We start from the raw sequence: 11,440 nt of genomic DNA, 5'->3' as shown, positions 1-11,440 counted from the left end.
CATTTGTTTTTCTGGGGTTCAGAATACTTGTATGCATCCATTAATAGGATTCAAAGTTAAGTTCTAAATTAAATAATGTTATAGTCATGAAAGTCATGAAAAAGACGGAGTCTACTTTAAATCTATACTCTGCTCAGAGTATAGATTTCCTCCTTATTTCTACTCTTTATGGTCAGCAACAACATTGCAAGGGCATTAAATTGGATATTAGGAAAAACTTCTTCACTTAAAAGGTTCTCAAGCATTGAAACAGGCTGCAGAGGGAAGTTCTTGAGCCACCCTCCCTGGAAGTATTTAAAAGACATGTAGATGTGGCACTTAGGGACGTGGCCTAGTGGTGGACTTGGGAGGGCTAGGTTAAAGGTTGGACTTGATGATCCTAAAGGTTATCAATAAAAATCAATCAATCAAAAGATTCCAACCTAAATGATTCTGTGATTCTATGACTCTAAATAAAAGGAAAATTATAGAACCTATAGATTATCTATAATAATATATCTATATCTATTTGGAAGACTTAAATCATAAATTTCATGTCATAGAAATGTCTCTCAAAATAAAACCAAAAAAGCAAAGAGTGAGTAAACAATCACTTAAAGTGGACATTTTCAAGGTAAGATAAATGTAGCAAGAATTTCGAAAACACTGCATTTTAGGAAGAAGTTCTAGTTTAAGTTGCATGTTAAAATGAGGAATGAGAAAGAGCTCTTTATAAATCGTTTTTTCTTTGATTTTTTTTTGGTATAGCCTAAGTTATAGGGAATTAGTTTTTAGAACAGTTCAACTATCACATAAAATTTGGAAGCTTTTTTTTTTTTTTTTACTATTCCTTTTTTCATTAGCCCTTAAAAATTCTGCAGCAGCATCTCCTATGTATTAAATATTATTTAACATGTACAAAGACACTGCTCACCAGTTTAAAAAAACTCAGACTTTCTACAACCTACCAATGTGGCCACCTCCGATGGTGTAAGTCTTCCCAGAACCTGTTTGTCCATATGCAAACACTGTAGCGTTGTATCCCTCAGTCAAAGACACTAGAAGAGGCTTAATGCAAACAGTATAAACTTCTTCTTGGGTTGAATTTTTGCCAAATACGAAATCAAAAGTAAAGACACGGTCTTTCCCAATGATAATTTGCTGTGTATTTGGGACTAATCTCACACACACTTGGTGGTTATGAAGTACTTCTTTGGAAAGCAGAGGTCTGATTCGAACTGCTACTTTAACTGGGATCTCCACCATGCCAGACTCCATCCCTGTGCTCCCCACTCCGTATTCACATAGTCAACCAGAAATCTGTTACCACTCCTGTGTCAAACTCATTTGTAGTTGTCTGCAACAAGAAAAAAAAAGTGTTCCATGTTATATAATAAGAATTAATTTCCTGCTGAAGTAGGAAGTTGACATTTCCTAAAGAATACAGAAGCACCATTACACTCTTGAAAAGTACCTGATATAAACCCAGTTATATTAATAGCTGTTCAATAAATTAGTTGATTTTACCTCTATTAATTTCCAAGGCAGATGACTTAACCTTAAATCTGAAAGCTGATTTTTCATGCCAAAATAATGCAGCCATATGATGCAACAATATTGTAATAGCTTGTTAATAAACACTGCTAAAAAAGCATATGCTTACAGTGAATCCTCTCATTTTCCTATTCCTATATTCATGCTGCATAGGCAATATAAATCAGTCAAACAAAACCTTTTTCTCCATTGGTTGTATGTATATACACACACGTGTTAAAACCATCTTCCATTTAAGAAGCACCAAGCATCTGTAACTTGACAAGCACACAGGAAGTAGTTGTGTTGTCTACAAAGAAGGTGTAATTTTAAATGTATCTAATTACTACACATAAAGCGTTCCTCTGATTTTAATATGCATCTTTAAGTGCATATGTAATTATTTTTATTACTTATACATCTTCGCCACCATGCTTCCTTATACTGCTCCCTGTGTAGTCATTCTTACAATAAAGCAATGTACAGTAGCACAACTGTAAATATCAAGAAATAGCCTTTCTTTACAGCTGTCTTTCATGAACATTCAGAAACCCTCACAGGTACTGCTTGACTTCCAACACTTCTTTTTTATTATTATTTTTTTCCTAATTATCTTTTCAGTGCAAGAGAAAGTCTGCGGAACTCCCACACACTGCCATTAAGAAAGCTGTATTACCAAACTGGCAGAACTCATCAACTAAGCCCCCAAAATTCAAGTTTATTGAAAACAGCTTTAAACCGTTGTCTTGTGTCTGTGAAGAGAAGAGGTTTTGCATTTAATTTTATTCCATTTAGTTTGAGGACTTGGCCATCCAGAGCTGAGAAACTACCTGAAGTTGAAAAAACAGAAGCTCCATTTTAACTGTGCAGAATTAAAACAAGTAAGCAAAGCATGAGAGCAGAATCACCCGTATCGTGAAGGACATGGGGATTAGGAACAGCTATATAAACTTACTAACCACAAATCTGAAGCCCATTTTGATCGACTTCTTGTTTTATTTACCCAGGTACATTGTTTTTATCCCATAGCAAGTACTGCTTTGAAGCTTGGCCATTCCCCTCTCTCTTTTAAAATTATAGTTACAAAAAAAAAAAAAATCACGGGAAGGGGGGGGGGGAAGGGGGGAGAAGAGGCAAGTCCTATTCACCACTTGATAAAAAGAATGCAAGAATATGAAACAGGTGCACGCCAAGGCCTCAGAAATACTTGTTGTCGATACACCCTACGCTCTCGGCTGCCAGGAAGCAGGAGCAAATGCTCCGCAAGGCCTCTGCGGGCAGGGCTAGCGGGCCAGGGCATCTCCCACGTCTGCCGCCCCTCGAAGTGCGCCTTTTCCTCCTAACCTGAGAGGAGCCGGGAAGCGGATCACGCCCGGGTCTCGGTAGCTGCCCGGGGCCGCCGGACGCTGACGACCGGGCTGGCGGGGCCCTGCTACCACTCCGGCGCGGCCGCCGTCCCGCAACCCCCAGCTCCAGCACGGCCGCCAGGACCGGGCGAAGGGAGGCGGCGGGCCGCGGCGGGCAGGCGGCGGCGCCAGGCGGGGCGGCGGCTGGTCCCTGCGTGTTGTTTACGGCGCCTCGCTAGGCAACGGCAGCAACGTCCGCCGGCGGCCCCGCAGCAGAGCGGCGCCGCCCGGCGCCCCGCCGCCCACAGCGCCCCCCGGCGGCGGCAGGAGGGCGGCGGCCCGCGGCTGCGCTCCCTCACGCCTCGCCCACGCCCGCGGCAACGCAGACACGGCCCGCGCGGCTTGTCACGGCACTCTTTATTTAAGGCGTGGAACGGCTCCGCTCGCGGCAAGCGCATGCTGAACACCAGCAACAGACGGCCCCGGCGCAGGCGTGTGAAGGCACAGGCAGGCGGGGCCCACCCACAGATAAGCCGGTCCCCGTGCACAGACATGTGTGAAACACAAGTACAGAACTCAAAGCAGGGAGTAACAAACCCTGTGTTCACAGGGATTGTCCAGCAAAGTTTATGCTATTAACTCCATCCATGGCAAGTCAAAGATTCAGAGGAAAAAACCAAACCAAAACAAAAGGCTAGTTGTTAACGCATGATCAGAAAATGAGCACTTGAGTTAGCCAGTTCCAAAATTCATATACTACAAATCACCCTATGAAAAGAATAATTGCAACTCAAAAGATTATGCATCAATAGAATAGCTGTCAGACGGGATTTAGTAATATATACAGCGTACTCGGTGAAATGGAGTATTTTTCATCTCTTCTCGATGATCCCTGGCATAGTCCCAAAGATGATAATCAAGTAAAACTGCGTTGATCTTCTCACGCATGTCCTGACCCTTCTTCTCATAGAGCTCAAGCAGGTGCTTACAAATCAACGCGCAACACCAAATAGAACAGCCACGGATCTCCACCTCCTCTTTATCTCCAGATTGGAAAACTGTTCCTAAAGGACATAAGAGACAGCAATCCAATTATGCTCAAAAGACAAAAGCTCCAGCATGGCCTGAATTTGCTTCCCCCCCACCCCCATACTTTTAGTCTATTCTAGGTCTTACATTAAAATTACCACCAATGTTGCTAAACATTTCCTAGCTATTACTTTGATTTTACCACAGACACAAGTTTACCTCCCGTTCAATTAAAACATACTGTATTCTAAGAATGTGATCTAAGAGCAGAGCAGGTGTTTATGTTATATTGCATACTACAGGACTACTTCTTTGCTTGTGGAGGCAAAAAGGATATTCAAACATAATTCTGAGACAGTATATTTTCTGCCAGATAACTTTTAAGATTTAAAGAAAAAAACCCAAACTCCACACCCCAAATAAAACAAACCCGAAAAACTGTTATCTATAAAAATTTAAAAGCACTCATTTGTTTACATGACTCGGATGGGAATCTGCTTACTAGGATTCATGGAAAAGATAAATTGCCTACATGACCTATTTAATATAAAGATATATAGGTGCATACATATATGCCCATTCTATTAAGATCCATGTGTGATTGCATTAATCTTTAAATCTTTTGCATTTATATTGCTGTGTAATTTTAAAATTGCATAATAGCAGACCTACGTCTAAATACAGTCATTTTACAGTGGAAAAGGGATTGCTTTATGCTTTTATTCACTGAAGTTCACAGTTAATAAGTACTGGAAGATGGAACCATGCTGAAAAATGAGACTCATCTTATGCAATTAGTTTCATTTAAAGCAATTTGTTTTTAATGGGTGCTTATAATATTACCTTGCTTGTCATTAGCAGTTCAGTACAGATAAAGAGGAATCCCCATGCTTCTACATCATCTTTGAGCTAATGAAGAAATTATTGCTTCTTTTATCTACAACTCAAAAATCACAACTATACTCATGCTGAGAACTGTTTCTAGCAACAGCAGCCCTTCTGAAACTGGTATCAACTGGCTTCGAGACTCTTTAATCCTTCTTTATCCATGTTTAATCCACGGAACAGTTAGATCTGTATAAAAACATAACCTTAAGATCTCATTCCAGATTCACTATTAGAGAGTAAGTTCCTTCCTGTTACCCCCTCACTACACAGGAAGTCCTCATTTCCTGGAGCAAAAGAAAAAAAAATCCAACAGCCCCCTAAACCCTGATAAGCATTACCTGGACAAAACATTACATTTTAACAGTAGTTTTAGTCTACAAAGCCAAGAGGTAAGACTACTTGATATTTGTAATGGAGGAACAAACCTTCACGTAGTTTCTTCATTAGTTTTTCAGAATACTTAATTGCTTTTAAGTGAACAAGAACTTGAGGAATTCTGTAGTCAGCAAATATAGTCAGACTAGAAATGTCATCAAAAGAGCCGTCTCCTTGGCCTTCTAATACACTCCAGGTATCAGCCACAAGTATTTGTGCCCGTTTGTAGAAAGACACCTTTTTCCCCTAATGAAAAATATTTACAAAATTTAAGTACTTGAAACATCAATAAATACAGCAAATGACATGTACAGAGAGATGCACGTAAGAGTTACATTGTTGTATGAAACAAACTATCATTTCATTAAGTAAACATATTAGTTAATTGAATGATGAATGATGTACCACTTATCTATAGGATGATGTACTTATGTTTATCTAAAAGTTGGGAAACGTCCAAGGACCCTTATTGCTAACATGACGGATGTACTAATCGCTAAGTCCTTGGATTTGTCATCTTTAAAAAGGCTATCTGGGCCTAAGCTCCTGTTGTTTATACAACGTGCCAAAGACAAGGACTTAAATCATGGTCACTAGTTTAGCGAGATATGTAAATGAGTTCCTGGAAGTGTAATGAATATGTAAATGATTTCCTGGAAAATTAATGAATAGGTATGAGTTGCCTGTATAAAGAGGGGACTGAAAAATCCCCTCGGTGTGCATGACTTTGGTGGAGCAATCCCCCATGCACCCAGCACTGCCGAAGAAAGATAACCTCCGCTCACTCAAATATTGGTGACTGATTCTTTAAATCATAACTAAAACAGAAGTGCCACACACTTCAACAACTTAAAACCTAACAGCAACTAACCACAAAAAAGTATCACGTGGAATGCTCATAAATAAACTGAAATAAAAGAAAAACATAATAGAAGTCACCACAGTGGAATAAAAATTGTTTAGATTCCATCTGGATCGCAGAACACAGTAGTGTTCGCTTACTTCCACTTGGCAAACACTGCAGCTGAAGTCCAACAATTCTTTCAGAAACCCTGGAATTCATCCAACCTTTTATTTCGAGGAGAAAAGCATAAAAGGCATGCCGCGGATTAGACAACAAAACATTCTGTTAATCAATTTATCCATAATGTTAAGAAAACAAAGTTCTAGTGAAAATTTTAATGAATGCTGCTCTGTGTTATGTAGTGTATCTTGCTCATTAAATAGAAGAGAGGAAAATTAATTCCAGTGGAAGGTGTATTCACAAATACCGGTTTTCTTAGATACTATGCATGGCTCTATTTTTGCCATGAACTTTTTTGCTGGTGCTAATCCTGCAAAGATTTACAAGCTTTTCCGAGTACTCACAAGGGGAAAAACTAAAAGGTATGCTACAATCAGTATGCTGTTGAGGTTTTCACTCTGTGATGAGCACAATGTGTGAACGTAAATCCACATCTTAAAGAAAAAAAGGTATTAGGGGGTTGTGGGGTTTTCCTCCCAGAGATTTTTTCACTTCTGACAACATCTGCTAAACAACAACATGTAACTGGAATGGCTAATCTGAAATACAAGTAGGTGGTGATTTGACTTATTTCTAGTTTTATTCTGCCACCCTTCATATCACCACAATTTGCAAATGGCATTTTTTAAAAACAAATTTGATTTTCCCTTGTTGTCAAGATGCTACAACATTCCTGAAAGCAAAGCACATTTTTTGTCTTTGAATGCTGTTCCCCAGGAAACACTGAGAACAAGACGTTTACACAACTTCTGCAAGTGTCCTGAAAACTTCTTTCCCTGTGCTTCTTTCCAAATTGGACATGTATAAACTTTCTTCCAGAGAACATACACAATTTTATATGTTAAATAAAAAAAAACCACTTGAAACAATCACAACAGGAAGTAAATAATGGACCAACTGCAGTACAGGCTACACTGTCACGAGAATAAAGTCCTTTGGACATAACGATGTAATAGCCGATTACTGCCACAGATGAAAGTGCACTGGAGCAGCTACACATCACCAATGCTAATTAAAAATCATGACTGTACAGGCAAAACCAGAGACACAGAAAATACAGCAGATAGAAAGTAGTGGGAAGTAAACAGAGTCCTTCAGGAAAATGGCTCCAAAAATCTCCAGTATACTGTCAACCCTGACAAAAGTATGGATTACTTCTGGCCTGTCGCCGTTTTAGCAATGCCTGTTGAATCAACAAGAGTTACAGTGTGGATTCCCAGTAGTTGTACAGTTTCACAGGTCTACTGGAGTTTCATTTCCATCATTAGCTGTGGAGACTCTCAAGGTAAAAGAAGAAAGACGGAAGGGGGAGGGGTGGCTTGGTAGCTGTCTGGGTGGGGTAGGGGATAAAAAAAATCCAATTTTTCAGGCATAAATTATCTCAAATATGCATTTCTAAGGAGTACAAAGGAGTTGTGATCTAATTGGGAACCTGGAGTATATCACCATAAATTACAATGAAGTGATGAAGACTGAGACAGCACACGAAAACAATGGCTCTCCTCTGCTGAAAAAGCGACTCTTGTCATTAGAAATGCATTCCTGACTAGTTAAGGACTTAAGACAATCAAGATCCTTTTACTGTTAATAAATAGTGTGATTTATTAAAGTAACAGTAATTTTCCTTCTTATTTCCCTTCAATTTTATTTTTTAATACACTGAGTTCCACAGAAATGCTTCTGTTCACCTTCTGTTTCCCGGATTAAAAACCCCAACAATTCACAAATACTACATTAATTCTGAACCAACTATCCTCTCAAAAAAATGTACATAGACAACCTAAGAGCTATCTTTTAAAAGTCACAATCAGTAAGGAGTAAATTTTTGTCGTAAGAAATTAAATGTTAGAACTCGCTTACCTCAAACACAGCTTCATCTCTGTAAGAAGGAAAATTTTCCAGTATGATACCTAGTAGTTTCTGAGCACTTTTCTCACTCTTTTTAACACAGGTGAGGAAAGAGCCTCCAAACTTCTCTAACAGAACCGTTCCACTTTCATTCAGCACCCGATGTCTTTCTTCAATCAAAGGTATGGGCACCTCTGTGTCAGAGCGAAATACACTCTTAACTTGGTCGAGCGTCATGGTCGCGAAGTATGATGCACTAGTAATAGGTATTCCTTCAGAAAAGTAAAACCAAGATGTTTAAGCTATCATATCATATCCTAAGCCCTAATGCTGTGGCCTGCTACAAATCAGAGCATCTATACAGTCAGAATAAAGAGTCTATCAACTCTTGAGATGACCCGAGCGCTCAGTGATAACCTTGCTCACACTGCTGCTTAAAACTAAATCTGTGTTTGCACACAGTGCTTCCTTCCACAGGTAAAAATGTCCAACATGCAACCAAGGAACCTACCTTACTTTTTATATGTCATTTTCCCCCAAGTGCTTTTAGTCTTTTGAGTGTGGTGGTCTCAGACCACACTGGCAAACGTACCAGCAGGACAGGCCTGTTTTTTGTTAGCTCCTTGGTCACGTTCTGCATTTACAGAAAGTACCGCAACGCAAACCTTCCCCTGATTTACAAATATGTAGAAAATGAATTAAAAATCCAATCTGTACCTAGTAATACCTTTTTTCCTCATGACAGCAACAAGAGTGAGCACTAAAATACTGGTTTTGGAGGCATAAGGGTTTTCAGATGTACTGGAGCTGCTCTGGTACCAGATGAGCCCAGAGGACGCTCAGTTTAAGTCTCGTTTTGCCGTTTGTCACGGCAACACGCAATTTATTCTAAAAACACACATGAAATAACAGAAGCCACGAAGGGCTGACGCACGGCCGCTCCTTGCAGTGTTTTTGGCGGAAAGCAGACGGCAGCGCCGCGAGCCAGGCAGCTCGGGCACGCGGCCCCCGCAGCGCCCCCCGCACGCACCGCCTGCGGGACATGGGGCTGGTCACACCGCACGCAGCAGCGGGCAGAAACGGCTCCGGTCGCTGAAGCAGCTCCGATATTTCACACCCAACCCCCCACCTCGGACGGGGCCCACAGACGGCGGGGCGAGCCCCAGCCCGGCCCCCGCCCCCCCGCCCCCGCCCCGGGCGCTCACTAACCGAGGTCAAGGGCCCTGTTGACGGCGGCGCAGAGCGACCAGTACCCGCTGTACGTTTTACCCTTGTACTTCACCAGGTACTTCTGATCCTCCTTCTCGGACCAGAAGGAGAAGTTGAGGGTGTCCACCAGGAACACCCAGCCCACCGCCGCCTCGCTTGCGGCCCGCGGGTTCAGCTCGTGGAGGCTCTTCCACCCGGCCAGCCCGAACTCGGCCGCCGCGGCTTTGTCGAACAGGCGCTCGGCCACCCGCCGCGCCCCCTCCACGTCCACGGCGACGTCCACGCTGCGGGCGGCGATGAACTCCGCGGACTCCAGGGGGGACGGGAACGCCTCCATCCTCGGCCGCCGCTCCGCGGGCAGGAAACACGCGCTCCTTTCAAGGCCCCTCCGCCGAGCGCCGGCACCGGCCAGCCCCCCGCGCACCGGCGGCAAGCGGCCCGCCCGTCAGCCCCCGGCCGGCCGCCCGCACCTCGGCGCGCTCGCCGCCACCCGGCTCGGGTACTGCCCCGGCTGCCGCTACCGCCCCTCCCGCACGGACCGCGCGGAACGCCGCGACGCCGCCGGCCCCGCCCCCCGCTCCTCACGCCCCGCCCCCCCGCTCCGCGCGCAGTGCGCAGGCGCGCGGGGCACCGGGGCAGGGCGGGGAGCGGGCGGGTGGCGGCGGCTGCCGGCGCGGGGTGGGGGAAGTGCCCGGTCGCGGCCGCGGCCTTGCACCCACCGGCTGCTGCGCGGCTCGGGGCGGCCGGGACCGGCGGGGGATACGCGCTGACCCCAAGCCCGCGGGAGCCGCCCGGCCGGGAGCGCTGTGGCGCATGCGGTTCTCACAGGCCGTTACGCTGAGAAAACCCGCAAAGGTCCTGCCACGCTGGAGCGGTGCGTGTGCTCAGCCTCGTGCTGTTTTCCAAAAGAATCACCAGCGCCCTGGGTGAAGGGGCAGAGCGTGCCCGCAGCGAGTTTGCTGGTGGTACAGCGCTGGGAGGGCGGCTGATACCCCGGGGGCTGCGCTGCCGTTCGGCGGGGCCCGGGCAGGCTGGGCAGTGGGGCAGGGGGGGCGTCATGAAGCTCAGCAAAGGCAGGGGTAGGGTCCTGCGCCGGGGGGGAGCGACCCCACGCACCAGCACGGGCTGGGGCTGACCTGCTGGCAGGCAGCTCTGCGGGGAAGGGCCTGGGAGGCCTGGAGGACACCGAGCGGCCCGTGGGCCAGCAGTGTGCCCTGGTGGGCAAGAAGGCCGCTGCCAGCGCGGGCTGCATCAGGAGGAGCGTGGCCAGCGGGTGCGGGGGGTGTCCTGCCCCTCTGCTCTGCCCTGCTGAGGCCGCACCTGGAGTGCTGTGCCCAGCGCTGGGCTCCCCAGTTCAGGAGAGACAGGGAGCGACTGGAGAGGGGCCAGCGGGGGGCTGCCAAGGGGGTGGGGGGGCTGGAGCATCTCCCTCATGAGGGAAGGCTGAGGGAGCTGGGCCTGGGTAGCCTGGAGAAGGCTGAGAGAGGATCTGTCTCGTGAATGCATAGAAATATCTTTAGGGTGAGGAATGCCATGAGGACAGGGCCAGACTCTTGTCAGTGGAGCCCAGCAACAGCATACGGGACAACTTCCATCTGAATATGAGGAAGAACTTGTTTACCTCGAGGGTGACAGAGCCCTGGCACAGGCTGCCCAGAGAGGCTGTGCAGTCTCCTTCTCTGGAGACATTCAAACCCACCCGGACTTGATCCTGTGCAACCTGCTCCAGCTGCACCTGATTTATGATCTCCAGAGGTCCCTTCCAACCCTGACCATTCTGTGATCCAAAGCACTGAAAGAAAAAAGGGGGGGGTGGTGGTGGCAGGGGGAAGCAAACAAAAAAACATTTACATGTCAATACGTGTCCTTTCCTGCCAATTTTTAAAAAAATCAAAACCGAACTACCATCTGCAACCCCAGCCTTCTACACATACACAGGCTGGAGGCATGCAGGAGAAACTTGGCACCCATGTTTTAGTCCACTGGCATTTTGCCCAAAACCTTGATTGCAGATTTTTTCCTCTAACTTGGAGTTAGCCTTTGCCAAGAAGTGCCAGTGTCACAGGTACTTTCAGTTGCCACCTGTCTTCTCGTGACAAAAAGCAAGGTGCTAACAGTTTTTACCGTCTCAGCTCCTTGCCTTTCTTGTAAAGTCTTAGAAACATCTGCTTACTATCACAGGAATAACCCCACGCCATTAAAAAAAAAG

The 11,440-nt window shown here is 45.4% G+C and overlaps 2 protein-coding genes across 4 annotated transcripts in view; both read right to left on the bottom strand.

The window, feature by feature from the left end:
• LOC129782811 (kinesin-like protein KIF27) overlaps window positions 1-1,257 on the bottom strand; it is a 4,201-nt gene extending 2,944 nt beyond the window's left edge. The window contains 1 exon segment of the mRNA XM_055791685.1: window positions 948-1,257. Within this exon segment, the coding sequence (XP_055647660.1) occupies window positions 948-1,257 (310 nt within the window).
• On the bottom strand, window positions 1,139-9,794 carry QNG1 (Q-nucleotide N-glycosylase 1). Of its 3 annotated transcripts, none has more exons than XM_055791125.1 (5): window positions 9,232-9,794; window positions 8,035-8,294; window positions 5,201-5,396; window positions 3,711-3,922; window positions 1,139-1,336 (listed from the first exon to the last, which is right to left on the bottom strand). In XM_055791125.1, the coding sequence occupies exons 1-5, from the start codon at window positions 9,566-9,568 to the stop codon at window positions 1,280-1,282; spliced, it is 1,062 nt and encodes a 353-aa protein (XP_055647100.1). In that variant the 5' UTR covers window positions 9,569-9,794; the 3' UTR covers window positions 1,139-1,279. The 3 variants fall into 3 exon arrangements, 2 of the variants coding, with proteins under 2 accessions (XP_055647100.1, XP_055647101.1); XR_008744808.1 differs by lacking the exon at window positions 1,139-1,336 and adding an exon at window positions 4,731-4,961 and having other exon boundaries at window positions 3,788-3,922; XM_055791126.1 differs by lacking the exon at window positions 1,139-1,336 and having other exon boundaries at window positions 3,259-3,922.
• Between the last annotated feature and the right edge of the window lie 1,646 nt (window positions 9,795-11,440).

Source organism: Falco peregrinus, chromosome Z, assembly GCF_023634155.1.
Source record: "Falco peregrinus isolate bFalPer1 chromosome Z, bFalPer1.pri, whole genome shotgun sequence".
NCBI lineage: Eukaryota > Metazoa > Chordata > Aves > Falconiformes > Falconidae > Falco > Falco peregrinus.
This window is presented reverse-complemented; position numbering and strand designations above follow the sequence as displayed.

Coding starts and splice junctions, on each gene's coding strand:
- QNG1 (XM_055791125.1), bottom strand. CDS start 9,568: ATGGAGGCGTTCCCGTCCCCCCTGGAGTCCGCGGAGTTCATCGCCGCC. Junction 8,295..9,231: donor CAACAGGGCCCTTGACCTCG/GTTAGTGAGCGC, acceptor ACTTTTCTGAAG/GAATACCTATTACTAGTGCA. Junction 1,337..3,710: donor AAAATACTCCATTTCACCGA/GTACGCTGTATA, acceptor TTCTTGTTGCAG/ACAACTACAAATGAGTTTGA.